Source organism: Callorhinchus milii, unplaced genomic scaffold (assembly GCF_018977255.1).
Source record: "Callorhinchus milii isolate IMCB2004 unplaced genomic scaffold, IMCB_Cmil_1.0 Scaffold5, whole genome shotgun sequence".
NCBI lineage: Eukaryota > Metazoa > Chordata > Chondrichthyes > Chimaeriformes > Callorhinchidae > Callorhinchus > Callorhinchus milii.
In genome coordinates, this window is record NW_024704746.1 from 67096220 (window position 1) to 67123060 (window position 26841).

At 45.9% G+C, this 26841-nt stretch overlaps 1 protein-coding gene across 3 annotated transcripts in view; it reads right to left on the reverse strand.

Moving 5' to 3' along the window:
- Positions 1-2036: 2036 nt before the first annotated feature.
- Positions 2037-26841, reverse strand: part of upf2 (UPF2 regulator of nonsense mediated mRNA decay) — a 45749-nt gene continuing 20944 nt past the window's right edge. For 2 of the 3 annotated variants that reach the window (XM_042335281.1, XM_042335283.1), the window contains exons 12-22: positions 25500-25685; positions 24883-25086; positions 23832-24107; positions 22894-23077; positions 18098-18264; positions 17104-17205; positions 14949-15047; positions 12016-12186; positions 9329-9470; positions 7726-7846; positions 2037-2405 (exon numbers count right to left, since the gene is read on the reverse strand). In XM_042335281.1, coding sequence (XP_042191215.1) covers positions 2396-2405; positions 7726-7846; positions 9329-9470; positions 12016-12186; positions 14949-15047; positions 17104-17205; positions 18098-18264; positions 22894-23077; positions 23832-24107; positions 24883-25086; positions 25500-25685 — 1662 coding nt within the window. In that variant the 3' untranslated portion in view covers positions 2037-2395. Of the gene's footprint in view, positions 2406-7721; positions 7847-9328; positions 9471-12015; positions 12187-14948; positions 15048-17103; positions 17206-18097; positions 18265-22893; positions 23078-23831; positions 24108-24882; positions 25087-25499; positions 25686-26841 lie in introns of those variants that run through there. The other variant, XM_042335282.1, reaches the window with a different exon arrangement.

A 26841-nucleotide genomic window follows, 5' to 3' on the forward strand; every position in this document is an offset into this window, starting at 1 on the left:
ATTTAATCGAGACGTCTCAAAGCGCTTCTCAGAATATACTGTGCATTCACTGAATATTCTGTGGACGAGACGCGGCAGCAAATTACGCAGTGTCCCACACGGTCGTGGATTGAGTGAACACATTTTCTTTGGAGGGATTATTACCCCCCACCCCACCCCGGAAAGCGATCCGCCAGTCGACTAACAACCGGGTTCCTACTTTACTGCTGGGTAAACAGAGGCGTGTGCGTGCGCGCGTGTGGAGTAAGGAAACTTGCCTGAGGTTTCGCCCCGCAGCGGGGGAGCGGGCAGAGGAGTGGGAGATCAACAAGATAGGGAGGTTCTAGGGCATTTGTATGGCGGTGAGGGGACTCGGGTGAGGGACGAGGAGACACCTTTAGATGGAGTGACCCAACAGGCCTCTTCGCTCATGATCCACCACATTTGTTTTGCTGGTACAGTAAGACTCACCTAAGTTTGATAAGTGTAAATCGTCTGATCGCCTAAGTCGTACATCTGCCCAAGTCCCGCTCAAGAGGTTATTTTCTAAGTTTGACATAACATGGCATAGTCCCTATTAAATGTCTGGTCCCAACTGATACGACTTACGTTGCTGGGGGGCACGGCAACTTGCATTTACAAGTTCGACACAAAGAAAAGTTCGATCAGAGCCCGAGAAGTAGGAGTTCAACAACTTTTTTTTTACTGCAAGATTGGCAACAACCAAAGGTTTAGTAAATGATGAATGAGACCGTGCGGTGTGCAATAATACACTTCTACACTTAGCTCTTCGCTAAGTCTTGTACGAGCAGTTACCCGGAACAGAAGAAAAACACAAACAATGGTAAGCTCGAAAACCGAAAAGGACCGTGAGTGCGACTGGGTGTGAAACTGCTAAAACTGGGGGGGGGGGGGGGGGCACATCATGGCGGTACGCACGATAGGTACCTTCGAACGCGCGCGTGCGTAAGCAGATGGGCTTCATGACAAACGCAGTCGTACTAATAAATTATCAGATGACAATTTCGGAGCCGAGAGAGGAAAAAAGAGAGGGTGGGGGGGGTAAAAAAGTCATGTAAATATCAAAAAAGAAAACAAATGCTTGAGCTCCTTCCCTCCCCTCCCCAAGTGATGCCTTCTCCTGCTACCGCCACAAAACTGGAAAGAACAAAGTTCCGAGAACTTCACGAACATCCTGAAAAGGTTTCCAAAAAAACCCCAATGTAAAATCAAAACTAGAAATAGCTGCTTCTGTAATCTATCGCTCGCCTTCTCTTATTCCCGCTGGAAGCCAAGGGGTGTGTGTGTTTTTGTTGAATCGATGGCCTTTTTTTTTGTTGATTTAAGAGGTGTTTGGGGGGGTGGGGGGGGGGAGGCAAGTAAAAAGCAAGCCCCACATCTCTTGTGCTTCTGCAAACCCTGGCACTTTACTCTACCTTTCTGAGCGGCAGCAGAAAATCTATTGATGTTTAAAATGTACCCAGAAGTGGAAAGGAGAGGATTATTTTTTTTTTTGAGGTGGGGGCGGCGAGGGGGGAAAAAAAGAAGGGGACGGGAGACAAATGGGTTTAACGCTGGTTCGCCCCCGAATCCACAAGTGAGGCGCATGTTCCGACGAGGATGCGTTTTTCTGGGGTGGTGGGGGGGGGGGGGGGGAAAGAGAGATTTTTTTTCCCCACACACAAACGCACACCTCTCCCTCGCACCCCCTCCCGCCGTGAAAACCATTGCCGCTGCTCGGTCTGTCCTGTGGACGGGCGCACACACAAACACACACTCCGAGCGGACACTAACTCCCCCCCGGTCCCTCGCATTGCGCCGGATTGCAATCTCCTTCCCGAGAACGTTTACAGTCACACAAAATTAAAAAAAAAAATCATGAAACCCCCCCCCCCCCCCACCCCACTCCTCCAGAAGATTTTGGATGAATAAAAAGCCAAAGCGTCATCACCTCAAGAAGTGATCCCCGTTCTTAAATGAAACGCGCGCACCCGCTCTCCTCCCCGAGAAGGATCTCGTTATTCTTTTTTTTTTTAAAAGACATGTACTTGCCGACGTGTCGGCTCACCTCGCTGTTTCGGACTCTTTCTAACATCGGGTTTTCTCCCTCCTCCCCCCCCCCTCCCCCTCACAAGAGATGGAAAAGATTTAACACTCCGTCGAGTGTTTTTTTGTTGTTGTTTGTAGACGCGTGATCAATTCTTTTTTTGTTGTTGTTTTGTTTAGCCTGCCAGCCGCTTTGCGCTGTCGTCGGAGGCTGGCATATCTGCCCAAGGCCTGGGTCGTACCAGGCACGTGTGCTGATCCCTAGACAGCCATGGTGAGATAGATGTATCCACTGCTCTGCATGGAGGGCCCAGTTACCCTGGAGATCAGAGGTACAGAGGGCAAGTCAAAGTGCTCCCGAGCACTCTCATCAACGTCGCCTGCAAATGGAGAGAAAACAGTTAACGTCCGGCATCGACAGCGGAGGGGATTATCACTCAACGAAACTACTGATGAGAATATTATCAACATTAACAAGAATAATCCTTGCATTTGATGTAGTGCCTTTTCACGTCTTCGAGACGTCTCAAAGCGCTTCACAGAATATACAGTGAAGTGAATTCCTCGCTTTTGATATTGGATACAGCGCCTTATCACGTCGTTGAGATGTCTCCAAGCGCTTCGCAGGACGCACTGTAAAGTGGATTGACTCTATTTTTGTGGGCAAAACACGGCAGCCGATTGTGACCAAATTATTATGTATGTATGTATGTATTTATTTATTTGTTCAAGGCATTATTAACAACAACAACTTGCATTTATGTGGGGTGAGGGCCCGATATAAATGCTCTCACAAACATGCTCTCAGCTGTAATGATTATCCATTTGCAGTTGAAACGTGGACAGTCAGGTAGAACTCGTCTGAGCCCACGGGTCAGAGTTTGTGACATATTTGGTAGGATTGTAATTACTGACGGCTATTGTCCTAAGGTACAAGTAGGTTCTGTGTGGGTTTGCGTGCGTGTGCACACGTGTGCGGCTGTGCATGTGCTCTGCGGGTGTGCATGTGCTCTGCGTGTGTGTGTATGTGTGTGTGTGTATATAACAGAATCAAATCAAATATTTATGTCCTCTCGGAGCTATAACCGATTAAGTTGCCACAACAGAACAAACAATGGAAAATCCCTCGGAACTATTAACACTTCGTATATTAGATTAAAATACACCAACAAGTGACAGTTACACAGCGCCTTTCACGTCGGGAGAACGTCTCCAAGTCGACGATTTGGACCCGAGCTGGAGGACGGGGCTGGCGAGCAGGTGGGGGGGGGGGTTGGGGGGGGGTTTAGGAGGGCGAAAGAAGCGGGGTCGGAGAAGAGGTTCTTGAGACGGGCCTTGAAGGAGGCAAAATATATGTTAAAAGTGCAACGACGCCTTTCTTCAACAGAGTTTTGTCAAGAAAAAGGTGGCCCTACAGTGACGAGTACAAAGGCAGAGAATGAAAACGGAGTGATTTATAGCGCTCCCAACATCCAAATATTTGTTAAGCCACTGAACCCAACCCGCTCCCAGCTACTTGGTTAAGGGTAAATCACAGGTTACATAGGTTACAACCCTCCAGCACCTCGCAACAAAGGCAGTCACCACAACTGAGTCAGTCACAGATGTCAGCTCTCACCGCCAGTCAGCTTCTTGCCCATTGTCACACGTCCCATTCGGGGCTGCCCAGGCTTTGCGGCAATCGATCCCCACAAAGCCCGGCAGCCGATTGCACGACAATAAAAACATTACCTTTTAAGACGGTGTTTTTTTCTTTTTAGAGTGAGACAGCAGCTTGCGCTTGCAGAGCGGTGCCTCAGAGCGCTTAACAGTGGCGGAGCCTGACTCCGAGCCGGGGGGGGGGGGGGGGGAGAGGGGAAAGTGACTGTAAGCACGAAAAGAAGGGTTTTCAGGCGGGACTTGAAAAAGGGGGAGCGATGGGGCACGGCGGAGGGATTGAGGGAGAGAGAGAGTGAGGATTTGGATTGGATGATCAATTATATCTGGAGGATTGTCGGCCACCAGACCGGGAGAAATCGCCTTTTAGTTTCATGGGATCTTTAACGTCCACCTGCACTGGGCATAGATGGAGTTTACCATGAAGTGTAGTGACTATCTGTTGGCAAACGAGTGTAATGCTCAACACTCGCACACGTACAAATAAGCTGAAACCGATTACGGTCACCCGCTCAGCCAAGATGGATACTATTGACACGTCTAGGAACGTGTTTGAAATCTTTTGCAGAATTTAAAACCCAACGATTTAAACTGGGTGCGATTTAAGGAGGTGTCCTACTTTAAGGAGGTCTGCTACTCTTGGCCGGTTCAATATCCTGCAGCTTTGCACTGGGGAGCTGCGAACACCGGCTGAACTTGCTCAGTCAATGCTCAGGTATGTTTGCTAAACAGTTGCCTCTTTCACAGACGTTCCCATGTGATCAGTAGACGCAGTTACTTATTAACGCCATTGCCGGTTCCAAGAACCCAGGACTCCGGGAAAAGTCAACAGCAGAGAGAGTAGGTTTTTGTGATGAACGCCTGTGAACTTCGGCAAAAGAGGCAAAACTACATTTTATTATGACTTTTGTTGAAACTGCCAAAACACGTTTCGTTTTCTACATTCCAATGGTGCAGTACATCGAGACTGATGAGGAAACTCACACAAGTCACCTGTCCTTCTCCCAATGTCCAACACATACACATTCCGACTGAGGTCCCAGTGATCAGGAGTGAATGGAAACTCTGTCTGATTTTAGCCCCTGATCTATTCCCACTTTCCTGCTCATCCCAATACCTTTTCGCATCGCTCTGAGACACTACCCTCTGTGAAGGATGCTACATAAATGCAAGTTCCACGGAGTCCTGTAGCTCAGTGGTGACAGCACTCGCTTCACAAGCGAGGCAATCTGGGTTCGATTCCCCAGCAGGGCAAAAAGGTTCCTTACTCCACGTGCCTCTGTTTACCTAGCAGTAAGTAGGAACCCGGTTGTCAGTCAACTGGCGACTCAGTTTCTGGGGGTAATAATCCATCCAAAAATAATAATAATATGGTCACTCAATCCACGAGTCTGTGCTGTACGCAATTAGCTGCCACATATCCCCTCCAAAATACAGTCTCACCACTTTGAAGTGAATTGCTTTGAGACGTCTTGACAACGTGATAGGGCGCTGTATTAAATGCAAGAATTATTATTAATATTATAAGTTGTTCTGTAATATCACGTACGGGGGGAAATGGCAGGAAAATGGGACTCGACGGATAGCTCTTTCAGAGAGACAACATAGACCTGATGGCCAGAAGGAACCTCCTTCAAAGGAAAACATCTAAGCACAGCTATTTATGGGACATTGCTGTGCGCAAATTAGCTGGTGCGTTCCGCCTGTAAAAATGCACAGACGCTACACCCTTTACAGTATATCCTGTGAAGCGCTTGTAGGTGTCCAGACGTGAAAGGTCCTGTATCCAATGCAAGGATATTATTTAACATTCATTGATTCTAAAGGTAGTTTTGATGTCTTGCAAATCATGTAACAAGATACAAGAAGAACAATACCTCCACACATTCGGGCGATTTCTATTTCCACAGCCCACGTAAACAAAGCTGTTCAGCTTCAAAATAGAAACCGAACAAAAGAAAATACCAGAAAGATCCAGCCAGATCAGACCCAAATGGCCTTAGTCCGCGCTGTAAATATATCTATTGATAATAATAATCCTTAAATTTAATATAAAGTGTTATCAGGTTTTCGAGACGTCTCAAAGCGTTTCACAGAATATACCGTAAAGTGAATTGACTGAATACTTTGCGGATGAAACGCAGCAGCCGATTTGCGCTCGGCAGCGTCCCCACAAACAGTCGTGGATTGAGTGACCAAATTACTTTATTTTAAATTTTTTAAAGGGATTATTACCCCTGGAAAAGCAATCCGCCAATCGACTGATAACCTACTTACTGCTCGGTAAACAGAGGCACGTGGAATAAGAAAACCTGGCTAATGTTTCAACCTGCCCGGGAATCGAACCCAGGTCCTCTCGCTCGTGAAGCGAGCGCTCTAACCACTAAGCTACAGGACTCTGCTGTGCCTCCAAAATTCTTCCCAACAAAATCGTTAAAGACGATAGAATTTCTCTGCGAAAGTCCGAATGGATATCCTGCACTTCAGAACAATGGCCTCTGATGGTTCGGTTGCCAAATCTAACCGGTGGGTCTAAGTTTGCTTGTTTGGTTTGGAGAACGCACAATGCGCCAAAAAGCAAACTTGCACAAATACGCTAACTTCCTTAAGACCTATCGACAAGGGATGTTTTTATTCAGATCAGAATCTTTAGTGAGGCAAGGGATCAGATTAAAGGCACGCCGCATAAATAATGTCAAAGCAATCCTTTGATTTGGATCCCCGCCCACATGGCGGAAACGGCTTTATATTTTAAGACAATTCGAGTCTCGGCTGCAGAGATTCCGAACCGGAGTCATTGCTGACATAAGAGAACAGCTGTGGATCCGGTGACTAAAAAGAGTCACTCTATTGTGTGTGTGTGTGTGTGTGTGTGTGTGTGTGGGCTGACACACACCCAATACATTTGTGCTTTTAAGACTGGAGCATAAGGCACCACAACTAACTAAGATGGATTCCCTGTTCAGACACAATCTAGCTAGGCGACGTCCAAAATCTTCAGCAAAACTATTTCGAGCGCGAGGACCTGGGTTTGATTCCCTGGCGGGGCGAAACCTTATGCAAGTTTCCTTACTCCTGTTTACCTAGCGGTAAGTAGGCACCCGGTTGTTAGTTGATTGGCGGATCGTTTTCTGGGTGTAATTATCCCTTTTTAAAAAAATTATAATAATGGAGTCACTCAATCCACAACTGTTTGTGAGGCACTGCTGTGCGCAATTGGCCTCCGTGTTTCGCCCACAAAATATACAGTCAATTCACTTTACAGTATATTCTGTGAAGCGCTTTGAGACGTCTCGAAGACCTGATAAGGCGCTGTATCAAATGCAAGGATTATTATTATCGAGACGATCCAAGTGTACGTCAAGGTCCCAAGGCAGCCTGGCCTTTCCTAATGCGACCAAAGGAACTCATTGCCCTTACACCGTCAACACATCCAGGGACATTCCAGTCTCGTGGGACAGGTTGCTTTTGTTTAGTTTTCAACCTAAACACTTTGTGAAACCACAAAAACAAAAAGAGCTTTATTTACCAAAGGAACAAAGCCATTTGAAAGTCAAATTACTGCTGTAATGTTACAAGAACATAAAAAAATTGCTGGGCAAAACAAGACCAAGGTCCATCGAGTTCGCCTTCCACCATCCTGGCTGTCGCTTGACATGTCGTGCCCCCAAACTATACACTGTATCCCCAGATATTATTTTCCAGTGGAAATCTATCTCATTTGTTCTTGAAACAAATGCCATTTTCTGCTATCACCGTCTCCCCAGGGAGCCTGTTCCATACGTTTGCTACTCGCTCACTGCAGTGAGCAATGTTTCTTTAAGCGCTCTGAGTCACTACCCTGCGTGGAGGGCGCTATATAAGCGCCAGTTGTTATTTTTCTGCAGATTTGTTCCGAATCTACCCCCCACCCTCTTCAATCACAGGCCGTATCCTCTGGTTCTACTGTTCAGCGCAAGACAAAACAGCGTATCATGGTCTACGTTATCTATTCCCTTCAGAATCTTAAAAGAGCCCCTCGCGTTCACTGACAGTCAGCCTTACCTTCCCCCAGTCTTGAAGATAAGATCAGCGTTCGGTGCTCCTTTAGGATGCTGGTATCGAGGCCGTCGCTCCCGATTGGTGTTCGCTGGAGCCGGTCGCTGAGCCAACGACTGTAACATCTCTGTGAAGAAGGAAGGTCCCGGTGTTTAGTATTTATTGGCTCACGAAATATACAGTCGTTTAATAAGCCTTTTAGGAGTGAAATCAGGAGACAGTTTTTCAGCCCAAAGGGTGGTGGGAATCTGGAACTCTCTCCCTCCCCCCAAAAGGCTGTGGATTATGGCTGGATCCATCCACATTTTCAAGACTGAGGTGGACAGATGTTTGTGAGGTCAGGGGATCAAGGGATACGGGGCAAAGGCAGGTAATTGGTGTTGAGGTACAGATCACCCAAGATCTTATAGAATAGAAAGGCAGAACAGGCTTGAGGGGTTGAATGGCCTCCTCCCTCCTATTCCTGTATGCCACTCTACGTGCTCCGGGACACTACCTTGTATAAGGGGTGCTAAATAAACTCAAGTTGTCGCTGTTGTTGTCACTCTACTTCCCAGTCGCTCCCATGAAGGGCTTTGGGACGTCCTCCCAACGCAAAGGGCCCTCTGCCAAAAGCAAGATTATTATCATGATATTGATCTTATAATTACTATTAGTATTATTTAGCCGAGTAATAAAAATGTAGCTTGTTCCCCCACCCCCGTTTTGTTTTGGTCAGCAGGGTGTCGTGACCCGTGAGGAAACCCATCACCGTTCCTCAAGGGTCTCTCAACCAAACTGAGAATCCCGGACATCCCAACTACATGTGGAAATTCCAGTGTATTGGAATAGATCGCGCGCTCTTCCACACCCCCGGATGGGGCAAGGGTGGAAGAAGGAACATTTTTTTTCTAAGGGAGAGGAAGAATAGGAGACGTGACTGAATTGAACTGAACTGACTGCAACTGACTTACTTGATGGCTTTTGATGCCACACACGGAAGTCAAAAACAAGAACCCGAAATGCAACGTTTGCTGCTCTTCGCCCATGACTGGAGGGTATGAATGGCTTTAGTTGAAGCTACACAACGACCTCCCGCATCTCAACCCAGCAAAATCCATTAACCCCTTTCTTGGGACACAAACGATTCTCTCAACTTATACCATTTACTTACATTGTGGTTCCAGACTTCCAAAGATTGGCAGTAACTCTTTATCGATCATTTTATTCTCTCTCTCTCTCTCCCTTCCTACCCACCCCCCTTTCACATACACCTCCCACATAAAATGACGAAAACATATCTTTCAATGTAAAACAAAAGGAAACGCGTTGATCACCATGATCACAATACAGTCACACCCTGTTATGAGGCAATGGTTTGAGCGTCCATAAAATGAAACCTGCATCAAGTTGCAGCCTATTGTAATAATAAAAATAAATAATCCTTGCATTTGATGTAGCGCCTTATCACGTCTTTGAGACGTCTCAAAGCGCTTCACAGAATATACTGTGAAGTGAACTGACTGTACAGTTTTGTGGGCGAAACGCGGCAGCCAATTGCGCACAGCGCTGAGACTACTGAGCTACAGGCCTCCGTTTGCATTTCCGAGCTCCACGTCCAGCCACTCACCCTGATAATCTTCCTGTTCCTGACGCTCATTGATGTCCAGCGTTAGCTTCTTCATGCGCATTCTCTCCTCCTGCTCCGCCTGCTGCTGGTTCCAGTGGTTTGCGGCGAGCTGGGAGTTCATCGGTACATTCAGGATCTTAAACTGAGCGGAGCAAATAAATACAATCATCAGAAATCCAGCAATAACCCAACCTTTAATACCCTATCTAGTGTCCACAAGGAAAAAAAACCAATGCATTCAAGTTTCAAGAGTTTATTCTATTCTCCCACCACGTTTGATATCAAAGGTTGAGGGACTGGCAGGTAGGGTGTTGACAACAGTTCTTTAACCTTGGGGGAAAGGGGATGGAACTCGTCTTCAAGAACCATAGAAAATAATGCAGTTGATTCACTTTATAGTATATTCTGTGAAGGGTTTTGAGACGTCTCGAAGAGGTGATATCAAATGTAAGGATTATTATTATTATTATTATTATTAAAGGCACAGTAGGCCATTCAGTCCATTGTTTCTTGTTGGTGTTTGCTCCTTCAACCGTAAGCCTCTGTTCCTCTGTTGTGTGTATTTGTCTGATCCTAACTCTACACACTTGATCTACAATGCCTTCGAATAAAAATAACTGGAGAATTCCTGGTGGATTTCTCCATCGCACTGTGAGTCAAAAGCACTGAGCTGACAAGTACCGAGGCCACCTGCAGTTCATCCACTGCTGGCCCACACAAAACCAACACTGTGTAGAACGAGTATCTCAATAATAATAATAATAATAATCCTTGCATTTGATATAGAGCCTGATCACGTCTTCGAGACATTTCAAAGCGCTTCATAGAATATATTGTAAAGTGAATCAACTGTGTATTTTGTGGGCAAAATGTAGCAGCCAACAGTGCACAGCAACGTCCCACTCACAATCAACGACACGAAGAAAACTACATTTATAAAGCGCCTTTCACGTCGGGAGGACGTCCCAAGGCGCTGAACAGTCAGGGATCAGACCCGATCATGGGGGGGGGGCAGAGTTGGGATGAGGGAGGGCAGAGGGGATACGAGGGCCTGGGTTCCTAACCGGCTTAGCGAGGTGGAGTGTGCAACTGTGGATGCATGGATTGACAAAACCAAATTATTATTATTTTTTGAAGGGGTTATTACCCCAAGAAAGCAATCCGCCAATCGACTAACAACTGTGTTCATACTTAGTGAATTGACTGTATATTTTGTGGGGGAAACGCGGCAGCCAATTGCAGCAGTGGCGTCCCACAAACAGTCGTGGACTGAAGTCACCAATATATTATTATCATTTTTTAAGGGATCCCCAGAAAGCGAGCTGCCAATCGACCAACAACCGGATTCCTACTTGTAGCGAGGTAAACAGTGGCGTGTGTGGGGAGTAAGGAAACGTGCCTAAGGTTTTGCCCTGACTGGCCCGGGAATCAAACCAAAGCGCTTCACGGAATACACTGTAAAGTGGATTGACTGTGTATCTAATGTTGCCATCTGGCACAGCATCATTAACACTAACACCATGGAAAGCAAACACTCCACTGTGTCCTCTTTCGTGGGGCTGGGTTTTATATTGCATTTTCCACAGTAAAACCCAAGAAGCAGTCCTTATTTTCCAGTGGCGAGCGAGAAGCAGAAGTAAAATAAATTGTGAGAGCCTTTCCCTCCACTGACAAACCCACCCTTGTTCTGTCGGGTTCAAAGTTATTAAGCACCTTCGCATACCTCAAGAGGCTTGCCATTTGCCGATCTAGAAGAACCTGTGTTTTCACAGGAATGTACATATTTTTTCACCAGAGAGAACCCACCCTCTCAGAAAATAGTGAAAGGTCTGTCAGTCAGAACACAGCCCGGCTTCACTAACTGCAAAACCTCAAGCGCAAATTAAACGACATACTTTTCTTTGTTACGGTTCCACCCAATACAGAAAATATAAAACACTGCTTTGGTTTATCCTGGGTGTAAAGAGGTCGTGCCACCTGAACCTTCACTCAATGATTCACACAACCTTTTTTTGTTGTTAAGAATTGCTACCCGAGGAGCTTTTCCCCTTATACAAAGATGGAGAGGGGTGTGGAAGGGGAGAGGATTAGGAGTGAGTGACTCGATGAAAGGCATTTAAGCTGTTCTTTTTCTGCTTGTGTGTACCTTTCTATAAGAAAAAAAATAGCTTAAAATTGTCAGGATCCTTTATTGCGTTGAAATGTCTCAAAAGCTTTGCCAAAGATAGTTACTGTTTCGCCCACAAAATACACAGTCAATTCACTTTACAGTATATTCTGTGAAGCGCTTTGAGACGTCTCGAAGACGTGATAAGGTGCTGTATCAAATGCGAGTATTATTATTATATCCTGTGCGTCGATCTGGCATGAAGGCGCACTATACCAAATGTAAGGATTATTATATCATATCAGAGCTACAATACTACCAACAGCTTGCATTTATATAGTGCCCTTCAAATGGGGTAGCACCCCAGAGCTTTGTGTGAAACATTTCTCTCGCTGTTGCCCTGCCTCTGCCTCTCTCTCCCTCAATCCCTCCGCCTTGCTCCCTCTCTCTCCCTTTTTCAAGTCACCTGAAAAATCTTCCTTTGCGACCCTATTTACGTTCACCTCCCCCCACTCTCCCTCCCCACCCCCCGGCTCAGCCACTGTTAAGCGCTCTGAGACGCTGCCCGCGCTGACAGTACCTGCTGCTTGTTGCCCTTCCTGGTCAGCATCACGAACTGCATGGTCTCCGAGGTTTCGGAATCCCCCTCTCCCCCTCCTGGAGGTGGGGGGCCTTTCTTCAGCTGGCTCTTCAGCTGCAGGGGAATGGCTACGTCCAGCTGGTGCACCTTGACCGACTCACCGCTCCGCTGCTGTACAACAAGAAGCAATGATTTTGGTTGTTACCTCTGCAGATGGTGACACAATCGTCGAGGGAGAGGGAAGACTGTAATCCCTGCCCTAGCATCGTAATCCATCAGGCACTTCTGTAAATTACATTCAATTTCGCACTTATTAATAACCGTATTAATAATCCAGAGTCTTGGGATGTCCTCCCGACGTGAAAGGCGCTATACAAATGTAATTTTGTTGTTGCTGTAACCTCTTTCCGCAGTCAGTGAGGATGCAACAACAACAACAACAAATGACATTTACGCGGCGCCTTTCACGTCGGGAAGTCTTCTCAAGGCACTGCACAGTCAGGGATTTCGATCCAAACTGGGGGGGGGGGTCAGGCTCAGGAAGGGTGGAGGGCTAGGATGGTAGGGGTAGGAGGGTGGTCGAAGGCGAGGTCTAAGAGGAGGGTTTTGAGATGGGCCTTGAATGAAGCAAGCGATATGGGGGTGGGGGTGGTGGGGGGGGGTCGGTAGGCAAATGTGACTGGAACGATTGCTCTTTACAAGAGCCAGCATAGATAGGATGGACCTAATGGCCTTCTTCTGTGCTGTAATTGCTATGGTTCCAACACTCTTCATAGGCAAACTAACTATCCATGTCTCACAGGATGGTCGGAACGGATCTACTTATGACCACGGATTTGATAGAACACACACACACAATTTCCCCCTTAAGATTAATTGTGCAATGATATTGGATCAAAATATCTGCATGCTTGATATTCATTCAAGGGTAATGAACAAGGCATTCAAGCTATAATTATGACACAAAAATCATGTAAGACATTACTCAATCCAAGGCGTTATCATAACTTTTATCCCACTTACAATTGGCAAAACAACAAACTAAGTTCCTTCCCCCACAATCCATTAAATATAGGTTTCGATCACATCCCTGGCCCATTGGGGTTTTGCACTAAAATGGCTAACATCTGGGTCATTAGGTCACGGCCAACACCGCTTACTATTTACTGCTCCTATGCAAAGCAGAGATTGACATTGGCAGCGATCCAATGACAGGAAGTTGGCACTTTTCTTTTTAAAAAAAAGCAAGCTGGTCGACTATTCACAGTGAAACCAGCTATGGCGACTCGCTATAGCTTTCAGGATCCCAATCATGTGTTATAACAAGGCTCTACCTCATCAAAATGTTCAATGTTTCATTCCATCGTCGCATATCATGAGATAGAAACAAGAAAGATACGTGACTTGACTTGACTGAGCAACATCGAGACTACAAAGTTGAAACCAATGTGCTTTGCTTCCATTACTATTGTTTCATTTGTTCCAACAGAATTTGCATTCAAGAGAAAGGTAGACTTTCACATGAGGGAGAGGGGAACAGAAGGGTGTGGGAGGGAGTGAGGAATCAGTGAAGACTTGTGTGGAGTATAAACACCAACAGAAACTGATTGAGCCGAGTGGCCACAGCTTGAGGAGCTCAGCCTCCCAAGCCTGCAAAAGGCCAACCATGTACATCTACCTACAGCCGGGCAATGTACTTCAGAAGTAAGACTAGTATGATGTTTCCAATTTTAGTTCGACTGCCATCTCGCTCCTGCTTCCTCCGCTCAGTGGGCTCCGGCCTGCTCCAAGCCCCTGCCCGGCCCACCACAACTTCAGCGGTCAGGCTTTCAGCCTCTCTGCCCCCACCCTCTGGAACTCCATGCCACAATCCCTTAGCCTCGCCCCCTCCCTCGTCTCCTCTTCGACTGCGCCTTCGGTCACCCTCCTACCCCCTACCCACCTGGGCCTCCACCCCTCCTGATCCCAAATCCCTTCTCGGGTCCAAATCCCTGACTCTCCAGGGCCTTGAGACGTCCTCCCGACGTGAAAGGCGCTGTGTAAATGTCAATTGTTGTTGCTTTCGGATCTACCCTAACATGCTGGAAACTGCTGAAGTGTTGTTGAAGACTGTAACGACTATTCCTTCAGTAGCTCAGTGGCCCCGCACTTTGTCGTGAATTTGTGTATTGTGAACCGGGGCATCAGTGAACAAATACAGGAGGAAAGAAGGCAAAATAAAATGAAAGAACTAAATAAAATAAAAATAAAACTGGATCACCTTTCTCCGTTTAGAATATTCACATGGAATAAATTACTATTGGCAACTCGGTTTGAGTCGTTCCCACCTGTTTACATAAGTCCCGTCAATTGTGAACCCAAAAGGCAGCCAGCTGTGATTTTAGAGTGGAGTTGTGAAAGGGTGCTGGAATTCTATGCTCACCACCGATTGCATTCACACAGCATCTTTCATGTGAAATAAAAGCATCAAAGAAAGCCACTTAGAAAACATATCTGCAAGCGACTGATGTTATGACATCGACTCAGCCTCCTCAATAATTACTTTTCTTGAGCTTCAGTTAAATGAGGTCTATAGAAAAGGACGCCTCACATGTAGCCCAGGCAAAGCAATGCAATTGGTTAAATTGTAGGGACTGGAACGTAAGACCTGCATCTCTGAGCCAGCAATTTCTCATGTTACTAAAAAAAAAGATATCCTCTTTACGTCGCAATCCAGTCGTGCAAGCAGCCGTTTTCATTTAGTCAGGAGATCGTACGTACAATACACAACAAAAAAAAACTTTCACATGTGCACGCAATTTGGAGGAACAATTTTGATGTGATGCTGATTTGGAGCCATTTGGAGAAAATTTGGCCCCATTTGGGGAAAATTTGGCGCCACTTGGGGAAAATTTGGCATCACCCGATAACATTTTTTGACATTTAAACGTTACCTGCAGATTTTCAAGCATCATTTTATCCAAAGCCTGAATAAATTCTTCATCTTCGGCACAAGGCAGCCGCTTGAGCCCTCCACCCTTCATCATTACCTCCTGCACCAAGAGACAAGAAAACACATTTACTGTCTATTCATCTTTTCTCTAAATAAAGGAACCCAGAGAGTTGTTACGATCTGGAATGCACTGCCTGAAAGGGTGGTGGAACCAAAATCCGATAATGGCTTTCAAAAGGGCATTGGATATGTACTTGAAAAGGAAAAAAATGCAGAGCTATGGGGTTAAGAGCGGCCGAGTGAGACTAGTTGAACAGCTCAGCTCTTTCAAAGAGCCGACACTGGCACGAAGGGCTGAATGGCCTCTTTCTGTGCTGTAAGATTTCATGATTCTATAAACCCGGCTAATCCGAAATAATGGTTTGAAATAAGGCCTTTCATGTCAGGAGGAAAACTCAAAGAGCTTTGCAGCAATTTTACAGTGTCAGCATTTGTAGGTGAACCTGCCAGCCGATTTGGACAAAGCAACGTCCCACATACAGCCTCAAATAGTGCTATGGGATCTTTCATGTCATCTGAACAGGCAGACGAAGGGGAGAGGAGGGGGCTTGGTAAAATGTCTTTGTGCCCTAGAGGTAGAGTCACTTGCTGAACCACAATGGCATCCATGTTGACTACCTCAATCATATATTTACCTTGGAAACAGCAACACAGACAGATACAAAAATACTACAAGCCGAGTAAGGTTGACATCTGAAATTCACTTCTAGGTGTTCCTAATCATTGCCCTTTATAGCAGCGGTTCAATCAATGGCAAGCGATCAATATCCTTGGGTGACGAGTAGCAAAGCCATGAATTCAACTGTCTGCGTCCGTGATTTTACTGTGGAATCAAGTTCCTGAATCCTAAGCCAGGTGGGGCCGCAGTATCCCAGGGCATTCACTGCTGACGGCAGCACAGTCTGGCCTATCGGCTGGACCTGGAAGGGACGACCAGACACTGGGGCAGGGAATCCTCTCCCTCAGCTCCTGTTAACCCCACAGCCAAAGCCCTAACTAACGGGGAGGGTGGTCCTAGCTGGACAAGCGGCGGGACAGTTTGCCAGACAGCGCTATCAATGCCGAGCTATGCAGTTTTAGCTGGTTAGACTCCAGCAGTTACCCCCAACGTACACTCTGGGATCCCCCCAAGCCTTGCCTGGGCCCTAATACTTTCCGGAATTAGGTAACGGGATGCATCCCTCCAGGGAGAGTGTGCACATTCCATTCCAACAATCTATCGCTGGGACTTCCATGTGTAGGTGGGATGCATGGAATTCTCAGCTTGGTTTTTAGACTCTTAAGCAACGGTGATGGGTTTTCGCTTGTGCCAGGACTCCCGGCTGGGCAAAAAAAAAAAAATTCCTTGATGGAAGACGTGCATTGAATCACAGCAAATACTCAAATCAACCGGGAAATACTGCACGCCTCAGTCTCAAAGAATACAACGTTCTTCTGGTGCCCCCCAAAAAAAAGCTGATAACATTGTCTGCCATTTTCGACTGCTGAATACCTGCTTTATCTTGACAAACTATACCCTGTTTACGCCGATCGAAATTCCTCAATCATATCGGGTCGGTCACAGTGAAAAGCTTCCTGTTTGTCTGCCAACAGCCACCTGAGCTTTCTCTGATGTCTCTACTGCCCTCTTGTGCAGGAGTATCGCTTTGGCTTCCTTTAACAGCTTAGATTGCTCACACTGATGCCAGTGGGCAAGTACAGGCAGGAATGTGCACCTTGTACATCACAACAGAACACTCAGTGTTCGCTCCTGACTGTTTGGATCGACCCGGTGAGCGAATACGAGTTTCACCTGGAGCCGATAAAATTGGTCGTTCGCGTCATGGCCGGTTTTGGGACCGTTGATACGCGCAAACTGGCCGCGTGCATTTGTCTGCAAATATATGTTAAACCTCACTCCTCGCCTGTGTCCTGTTCAGGTAGATGTTTCCTATTCGAAGAGAAGGGAGTTCCTCTCGCTCTCTCTTTCTTTCTCTCCCGGCGTCCTGGCCAACAAATCCCCCAGATAAAATAGGTCGCTCACTCCATAAAGTTGAAAGGACTCAAAAGAGCTTCAAAGGGAATTGCCGTCAAATGTAGCGACGTTGTAAACTTACGTTATTATCTTCATCGGTTTCATTTTCTTTATTGGAGTCGGTCATATAATCGGTATTCTCTTCCTCCTCCTCCTCCTCTTCCTCCTCGTTCTCAGAAGCATCCTTACAAAAATAATAGCCGTTTCTCATTTATTACGAAGAATAAGAATAACCACCTTCCCCGATTAGCAAAGAAAGATTTACGGAAAGACTATGCTTCTAAACTGCCGTGTATGAAACGGCTACTGTGATAGATCCAAAAGCATCCATAATAATAATAATCCTTGCATTTGATACAGCGCCATATCAAGTCTTCGAGACGTCTCAAAGCGCTTCACAGAATATACTGTAAAGTGGACTGACTGCGCGTTTTGTGGGCGAAACGCGGCAGCCAATTGCACACAGAAGTGACCCATAAACAGTCATGGATTGAGTGACCAAATTACTATTATTAATTTTTGGAGTGGGGAGGGGCTGAAGGATTATGACTGTAACAGAATGACTGTAGTTTGCCTCCCATCAGCATCATGCACTTTCTGTCCTGCCTGGCTGGCAAGACAATACCTCTCATATTCTTCCCATGAAGACTAATCTTTCGAACCACACACATCGTAAGTTCTCCAAGAACTAATTTACAAGTTTTTTTTTGTAGTTTCCATTGTCTGCAGGTGATAAAAAGAAAAGATATGAATCTATAACAATACAATTGATATTTATATAGTGCCTTACACATTGAGAGGATGTCTCAAAAGTGCTCAATGAGTAAAGTAAAAAGAGATGAGAGTGAGAGGGCGAATTCCATTTCAGACAACGGTGGCATATATATGTGCTTGTATGGTCATTTCGCCCACAAAATTCATAATCACTCTACAGTATATTCTGTGAAGCACTTTGAGACGTCTCGATGACGTGGTAAGGCGTTATATCAAATGCAAAGATTATTATTATCCATCCACGTGTATCAGACATCCTAAAGACCAAAAAAAACATCACATCACTCCTTTAAACACCCCACCTCTTCTTCATGCTCGTTCATTTCACTCTCGTTGCCGGACTGCTCCTCCGTCTCTCCTCCTCCGCCTTCCTCTTCCTCTTCGTCATCATCGTCATCTTGGTTTTCCTCCCCTTCTCCGATATGGGAGAGCTTTTCCGACTTGGATTCCTTCCCATCGATGACGAGCCCTGTCCCAAAACAAACCAGACTCGGTTATTTACTTTTCTTCCTCTCTTTTTTTTAAAAAACAAAAACCTGTTTCACATCTAACTCTTTTACTTAGTTCCGGTAGTGTAGTGGTTAGAGCGCTCGCCTTATAAGCAAGAGGGCCTGGTTTTGATTCCTGGGCAGGGCAAAACCTTAGGTAAATTTCCTTAATCCGCACACACGCCTCTGATTACCGAGCGTTAAGTAGGAACCCAGTTGTTAGTCGATTGGCGGATCGCTTCTCCGGGTAATAATTCATCAAAAGGAGTCACTCACTCCACGACTGTTTGTGGGACACTGCTGTGCGCAATTGGCTACTGTGTTTGGCCCACAGTCAATCCATTTTATAATATATTATATGAAGCGCTTTGAGGAGTATCGAATGCAAGGATTATTATTATTATTATTATTCATTACAAATGGCTGAGAACAATGAAGGGGAAGCTGCTACCTGCTTTCAGATACAAAGAGCAAATAAAAAATTCAAAAACCTCTTAAAATGCCCCCAAGGTGTTGCCAAAGAGAACTTCATCTCTTTGGCAACACCTTGGGGCTAGATTCCCCAGTGGATTTAAAAACCAAAATAAAATCCACAGCCACAAGTCTAATTACCTCCTTGTCTTTGTAACGCAACCCCACCCAGACAGGGGAGCCTTTAAACTGCGATGAAGATCTGAGTGAAAACCATTATCTCACTCATGCTTTTTACTACTACACTTCTTTGTCCAATTACTTTACAGACCCAGAGAGAGAAACATATCATGCAAGCAGGAAAATCACATGCCATTTAAGAGTTTAACATTCAGTGTGTGGATGCCAAGGCACAGCCCAAACAACAAGGCAACCTGTGTATGGTCACGTAGCCGTCAAAACAGACCCAACAGCTTTGGTTCAACAAAATTGCATCAAATCGATTAAAGGGAAATATCGGATTAGATTACAGGCCAGTAAACTATGTATAGAATTGGGTTAGCAACTTTAATTAAAAGAAATTTCTGAACACAGCCAATTGCCCACAGCCGTGTCTCACAAACAGTTGTGGATATATATTTTGAGGGATTGTTTCCTACGGAAAGCGATCCGCTAGTCGACTAACATTCGAGTTCCTATTTACTGCTAGTTAAACGGAGGCGTGTGGAGCAAGAAAACTTGCCTAAGGTTTCACCTGACCTGGGAATTGGACCCGGGTCCTCTCGCTTGCGAGACGAGCGTTCTAACCGATACGCTAAATTAGGACTTCACTTATAAGAAGGTTTTTTTGAAGGCACAAAGTGAATGTGGTTTTGGGAGATCAGAGAACAGGGGCAGAGAAGCTTAAGGTCTAGCCAGAGATGGCGGGGGTCAGGAACGAATGATTCACCAGAGTACAAAGAACCAGGAGTAAAGACACGAAATGTGAAGAGGTTTGAAGATCAGGGCAAGAGTCGTGAAACCAATTCAGGGTGTACTCGTAGCCGATGGAACCCAACAAGGATGGGGTTAATGATTGTGTGGAACATGCTGGGGAGAGCATCAAGTTTTTTTTAAAATGAGTTAGGTAGAGTCTAACTGGTTTAACAGGTCTATCCTCTTGCGGGGGAGGTAAGCAGGGTCTCAAGGTGACATGTTTGGCGACAGATTTGAGCCAACCCTCTGTGGCGGTCTCGGCAATTCAGTTCCTGAGCCAGGCGGGTCCGCAGCTCCAGGACACTGCTGACGACAGCACAGCCCATCGACAGGACTTGGAAGGGCAGACCAGTCATTGGATCCAGGGAATCCTCTCACTCAGCTCCTGTTAACTCTACAAGCCAAAGCCCTAACAGTCCTTGTGGTCCTTGCTGGGTTAGCAGCGGGAAAGCTTGCCAGACACTGCTCTCGACGGCAAGCTCTCAACGACAGGATAAGGCGCTATATCAAATACGTGGATTATTATTAACTTGTCCCTTAACAGCCTTGAGCCTGAATTAAAAACTGATGAATAATAAGAAACTGATCAGCAAATCGAGCAAGCAAAACGTTCACAGCTTTGGGTATTTATCTGATCTGCCACTGCACAACATAACATACATTTTTGCACAAGTCAGGAATGAAGAAAATGTTACACAACCCAGAACAGCCTCCCACAGGGTATACAGAGAACCTTAAAACATGCTGCTTTTCTTGAAACTTTACAACTTTGTCTCAAGCGGAGAGACAGAGAGCACAAGTCGGTGACGTCTGACAACTGAGTGTCTCTTGGGGGAAAAAAATGTTTTTTCAAGTAATCGCCAAAACGTGTTAAAAGTGAGAAAAACCACACGGTGCATCACAAGAAATTTTTAGAGGGCGATTCAGTGAACCAAAGAGACGTGCTTATCAGATGGCCTTGAGTGAAGTTCAAACAGTTTCATTTGCAGAGTGTCTTGCACGCAAACCAAACACCTCAAGGTGCTTCACAGAGTGAGGTTAATTAGAAGTGACATGAATGTTGGAGACAAACACATTTTGCGCCAGCAATCGTTCCACAAAACAATGAGATGACTAATACATTTACTTGACGTTTCGGGGGTGTATTTTGGACAAATATTTTGGATGCTATCCTCCGGGCGGGAGGGGGCGGTGGGGGGGGGGGGTTGTTAAGCGAGGTCTCCTCGGAGTTGAACTGGCTCCAAGGTGACGTGTTCGACAGCAGAATGCGGGAATCGAGCCAGCCTTTGTGATGATCCCTCGTCCGGTTCCTGAGCCAGGCGAGTCCACAGTATTCCAGGGCACTGCTGGTGACAGCACCGCGGCCCGGCCTGGCTCATCAGCAGGACTTGGAAGGGCAAATTTTGGATGAGGAGCAAATATAAACCAGGAGAAAAAGGTCAAACGTTTGACGTCGGGGTGGGGGGGGGGGGGGGGGGGGCGGGAGTCCCTTTATTTCTCCCAGAATGACTCAATCAATCACTCACATCTGGCTCTGGTTGAACAGATAAGAAGAGAAACACAAACACACACACACAAACAAACACAGGCGACTATAGATTATTTTGTTGTTGCTGACCATTGTTTTGACACACGTTTCAAGATTTATTGGTCGCGAGATGAGGCTGATTCTGGCCATGATGTTTATGCCATGCACGTTACCAAACTAGGTAACGTGCACCTTTGTATGATACATCTTTATATGACGTACTCACACCATTGTTGCTTAACATGCCTGCAACTTTGTTTTAACAAAGTATGACATGCTTATAAATGAAATTCTGTGACTCGGTTCATTTTCGACTGTTGTGGTTCACACTGTTGTTCATGAGCCACAAATCTGGGTTCGACAACATTTCTCGACAAGGTGTCTCCACCTCTCCTATACCCCTCCAAAGTGTTTTTAAATTGCGAGCGAGCTCAAATTGCATTGCTGAACTGGTCAGCCCAGGGCGACAGGAGATTTTCTGGATTCGTAGCAGTCTGCCAACTTAGAAGCATTTCTTCACGTAGGGGTTGGTGAAGGTATTGAATGCTTGACCCCAGAAAGCTGTGAGAGGTGGAATTGATAGGAATGTTTATAGGAGAAACAGACAGAAAGTAGCAATGATTTTCCTCAGACCTACAAGCGCTGGCCATGTGAGGTAACTAATACAGTTTTTATTGACTAGCTAGGCAAACTAGACCCTGAAATCAGTTCCTTCAGGAAGTTATTGTTCTTTTCCATCGCACTGAAAAATGAAAGGCAGTAATTCAAAGCACGGCGAAATCAGATAAAAGCTGCTTGGATACTCGACAAACCAAATGATGAGCAAAAACCTCACAACCTAGAACATTGTCGCGAGACAACAATCTCTGGAGTGTCGGATGTATCTGGAGCCAATGCTGTAAATTCAATTTGATCTTAAGATACAAGCCTAGTTTAGCGACACGCTTGCCAGCCACTGCAACAAAAGACCTTTAGTTGAAGAATCTCTCTCCTACACACACACCTCAGTTGGGAAACAGGAGCTCCTGCGACATCGTCTGAGAAACTGCAATATGTCAATCAAATCACCAAGCAATACCTGCCTGCCAGGTATCACATCACTTCCCAGAAATAGTCTTTGGTTTAAAACTCTGAACACTATCAACTGCCCCACCAAACCAGGAGCATAAACATGACAGCGTCTAACCACATATCTATCCACCTAATATTGAATCCAAAAATGAAAGTGACACACACACACACACTACCCACCCACACAACGTCCCAGGCACAAGTAAATTTAGGTCAATGTGGTAGGCGTGCAGTCGTGGATTGAATGACCTAATTATCATTATCATTATTATTATCAACAACAAAAATTGTGAAGGGATTATTACCCCCCAGAAAATCGACTAACAACCGGGTTCCTACTTACTGCTAGGTAAACAGAATCATTTTTGGATTCAATATTAGGTGGATAGATATGTCGTTAGACGCTGGCACGTGAATGCTCCTGGTTTGGTGGGGCAGATGATAGTAAACAGAGGCGTGTAGATTGAGGAAACTTGCCTAACATTTTGGCCTGCCCGGGAATTGAACATACATCCTCTCGCTTGCGGGCTGAGCGCGCTAACCACTGAGATGCAGGACTCCACATTGAATTGATCCAGCTTCAGCCTGTAAAGACAATGTGACAGACCGTCCTGCCCTTACTTACCCAGTTTGATCAGGAATTCCCGCTCAAGCTCTTGAACCTGCTTGAGGGCATCCTCGGTGGAGCTGCAGAACTTCATCTTCGGTCGGAGGAGCTCGAGGATGTCGCTGATCATGTAGTCAACGTCGATTGGGAAGGGGTGGTCCTTTGTCCACACCGCTAAAGTCTTTTTCCACCAGATGTAACGCTTCAAGTGCAGAAACACATGAAGTTTTAATACGCCTTCTGACTTTTTTTTCTTTTAAATTCACTAAATGTTAAGTAACTTTGTATCAAACAACAACAACTTGCATTTCTTCAGCGCCCCTCAAACAGGGAGGCAATAGGTAGTGGGTTGTGGGGGGGGGGGGGTGCTGAGCAGGTCGGAGAAGTAAGGAGGCGCCAGGTCGTGAAAGGATTTGAAGACGAGCGAATCCTGAAATCGAAGAAATCAAAGCCAAAGACAATGCGATGGAGGACAAGAACAAACCGCTCTCGGCGTCCATTGAGCAGCTGAAGATTGAGCCATCGCTCAGATCTCTTTGACCACGCTTTCGGTCATCTTTCCCTCCTCACCACCCTAACCCTGCTCAGCTGCCCTCTACACCACCCCAGCTTGGGCGCCCAGTCAGCTGTGTGAAGAGTTTTGAGACATCCTTCCATCGTGAAGGTGTCCAAATCAACATAAATTGCATTTTATCTTGATACAGTACTTGACCATGGCTTCGAGACGTCTCAAAGCGCTTCACAGAACATACCGTAAAATTAGTTGACTGTACATTTTGTACGGGCTCCGCCACTCTCAAAGCGCTCTGGGACGCTACCTTGCATGAGGGGCGCTATAGAAATACAAGTTGTTGTTGTTGTTGGGAAAAGGTTCAAAAAATAAACCAAAAGAAAATAAACTTTGGTTAAAAAGTTCTAAACGGACGTGTGCTTGCAAAAAAAAAATATGAACCAACCTGAAAATATACAAGGAAACAGTCCAGCTTGCGTTTGCTGGACCCTCGATCAAAATACTGTCCGCAAGTGTCCAGCAAGGTGCAGACCAGACGGATTCGGAATAAGTGTTCCGGGGGGTCCAGAGGTGTTGCGCTGCCGTCCGTGCTCACGCCGAACGTGATGAAGGAATAAAGAATTCGGAAGATGACCGCCGACTCCACCATTCTATAATTGTACAGCTCCCCCAGGAACTTCACGCTGCTTATACGCCGCTGGTTAAATTTGGGCTGGTTGACCTGAAAAGGTAAAAAGAGAAGAGAACTCGTTAAGACGTCAGCGCCGTGTCGAAAGAGCTGGAAATCCAGAGTCGAGGACGAGCCGTGCCGTTGGCTGCGAGGTGCTCGATGTGAGACGGGGTTTGGGCAGTCTAACCCAGCTTCCTTTGCGAAGACCCATAAAAATGCCGCACTTACATTTTGCACTAAATTAACAGTCTCGGTCAGAGGGATGGAGTGGCTTTTGCGGGAGGTCACGCGGGCGCAGTAGCTCGGCTGCATTCTGTACCCTGTACCCTGGGTCCTGACCAGAGTGCTGTACACTTCTGAGCACGACTTTTGGGGATCTGAGCTCAACTGATTTGCCGATATAGCCAAAAGCCTCTCGTTTGGGACGTCCTCCTGACGTGAAAGGCGCTTTATAAATGGAATCTTGTTGTTGTTGTTGTTGTTGTTGTTTGCCTCTTTCATTGCTGCCTCACACTGCTCTGGGCACGGTGAGCAAATAAGGCGCTCGGCTAGCTTCGACCTCCTGCTTGTCCCTCGTCCCCTCACTCTCCACCATCAACGCTTTAAACCGCTACATCACAAAGCTTTGGTACTCTCTCTCCAATCCCTCCGCCTTGCTCCCTCCTTCCTCACTTGTAGATAACGCCTGAAGACTTTCTTCTTTGATCGGGCTTACGGTCTCCTCCTCCCTCTCCCCGGCGTCAGGCTCCGCCACCGTTAAGTGCTCCGAGACACTGCCCGGCGTGAAGGGCGCTACGTAATTGCAAGCTGTTGTGGATTACATCACCTCCATTCCCAGTCGGATGTCCTCCAGCACTCCATCCACCACGTGAATTCCCACGTCTTCCTGATAGGGCACCAATCCTGCCAGCAGGTTAGCCACGCAGTGGATGCTGTTGTATTTCACATTCCAGATGTTGATCATACAGTTAATAACGTACTCCTTCACTTCTGGGTCCTGCCAGGCCAACTTCCTCATCTGTCTCAACACCTGGATCAAGAGGGAGAGTTTTAGTAAATGCACACTGCAGTACGGCTTTACTTACATTTAGTAGGACAGAAACGGTATACAGGGGAAGCTCATTGCAGATCCAATGTCTTATTGGCTGGATCCAACGACTTATCAAACAAGAATTGCTTAAAAAAAACCTTCAGGACTATCAGGTCACGGCTGATGTCACATCCTGCACACTAAGTCAAAGTAGTGCTGCTGCTGACATCACTTTCTTTACAGTGATGTTCAGCAGCGCTTCCAGCGCTGAAGTGACATGAGTGGTGACCAAGTCAGCCACTATTTAGCACGGGAAGCTGACTGAGTGAAGCAGAGCTCTGATAGAAGGCACTATACTTCCTCGGGGGGGGGAAGGTTAAGCGAGCGAGTACTTTAAACGATTTAGAAGTTACCTTTTCTGTGGTGACTTTGGACAAGTCTTTGTACAGAAGCTTGCGGATGTATTCCTGAAGGGGAGGCCGTTTCTTCCTCACCGTTTTCTCCACAGGCGGGGGATTGCAGTAGTAGTAAGCATTTTCCACCATGGTAACATAGCGGGCATCTAAGTGCATGGCCTGTTTCTTGCGCATCATTTGTTCCTAGGCAGACGATATTGAGACACGTTAGCATCATAGACACAAACTGCATACAACTCGAAGATCAAACCGAATTAAACATTGCACTTCCCCACGGCCTTACAATTTTTTTCCTTTTCAAGTACTGTATATATCCAATTCCCTTTTGAAACGTATCGAATCAGCTTCCACAAGCCTTTCATTGCAGATGGTGACAACTCTCTGGGTAAAAAAAAAAGGCTCCTCGTCTCCTTTTTTTTTGACAATTATCTTAAATCTGGGTTACTGACCTCTCATAATTTTGTACACTGCATCTTGAACACTATATGGGCTGTAATGAGTCGAAACCTATGCTGAAATGTGGCATAGCTATTCATGCACTTCACTTACTATTCCTCCAGGCTTCCAACAAGTTGCATTTCAACACTGACAACACACACAAAAAAAATCTTCGGTTTGTTTGTTAACAGCTGTGGAGAAGGCAAATCAAGAGAATTCAGAAGAAAGCTAGTTCTGAGAAAAGCCAGTCTATGAATGCAAGTTAAATAAAGGAGCAAAACCCTTCGGCGAGTTAGCAAAACACTGATTGCTAGCACTAAATCTGAATTTTTCTTTACCTAGCCAAGAAAAGTGCAAATGTGTCAGGGTTTTTTTTTAATTTTTAAATCGTATGTTTTCAGTTTTGTCATGCTCTTTTTTTAACTATGATTAGGGTTGTGAACCGTACTCAAAACTAGCTTTTCTGCTCCATCTCCCCACCCCAGGCTCCACATAATAGAACCATTATGCCTCCAATCATCTCAGTCCTCTGGTAACCGTTTCAACTTTGGTGGTGTGTTAATAATAATAATAATAATAATAATAATGCGCTACATCAAGTGCAAGGATTAGTATTATTATAGTGTTACTGAGACGCTCCACAGAATATATTGTGAAGTGAATTGCCTGTGTATTTGTGGGTGAAACAAGTCAGCCAATTGCACACAGCAGTGTCCCACAAAAAGTCGTGGATTGAGTGACCAATTTTTTGGAGGTATTATTACCCCTGGAGAGCGATCCGCTAATTGACAATCGGTTCCTATTTACTGCTGGGTAAACCGAGGCACGTGTGTGGGGCAAGGAAACTTGCCTAAAGTTTTTACGCCGCCCGGGATTCGAACCCGGGTCTTCTCGCTTGCGA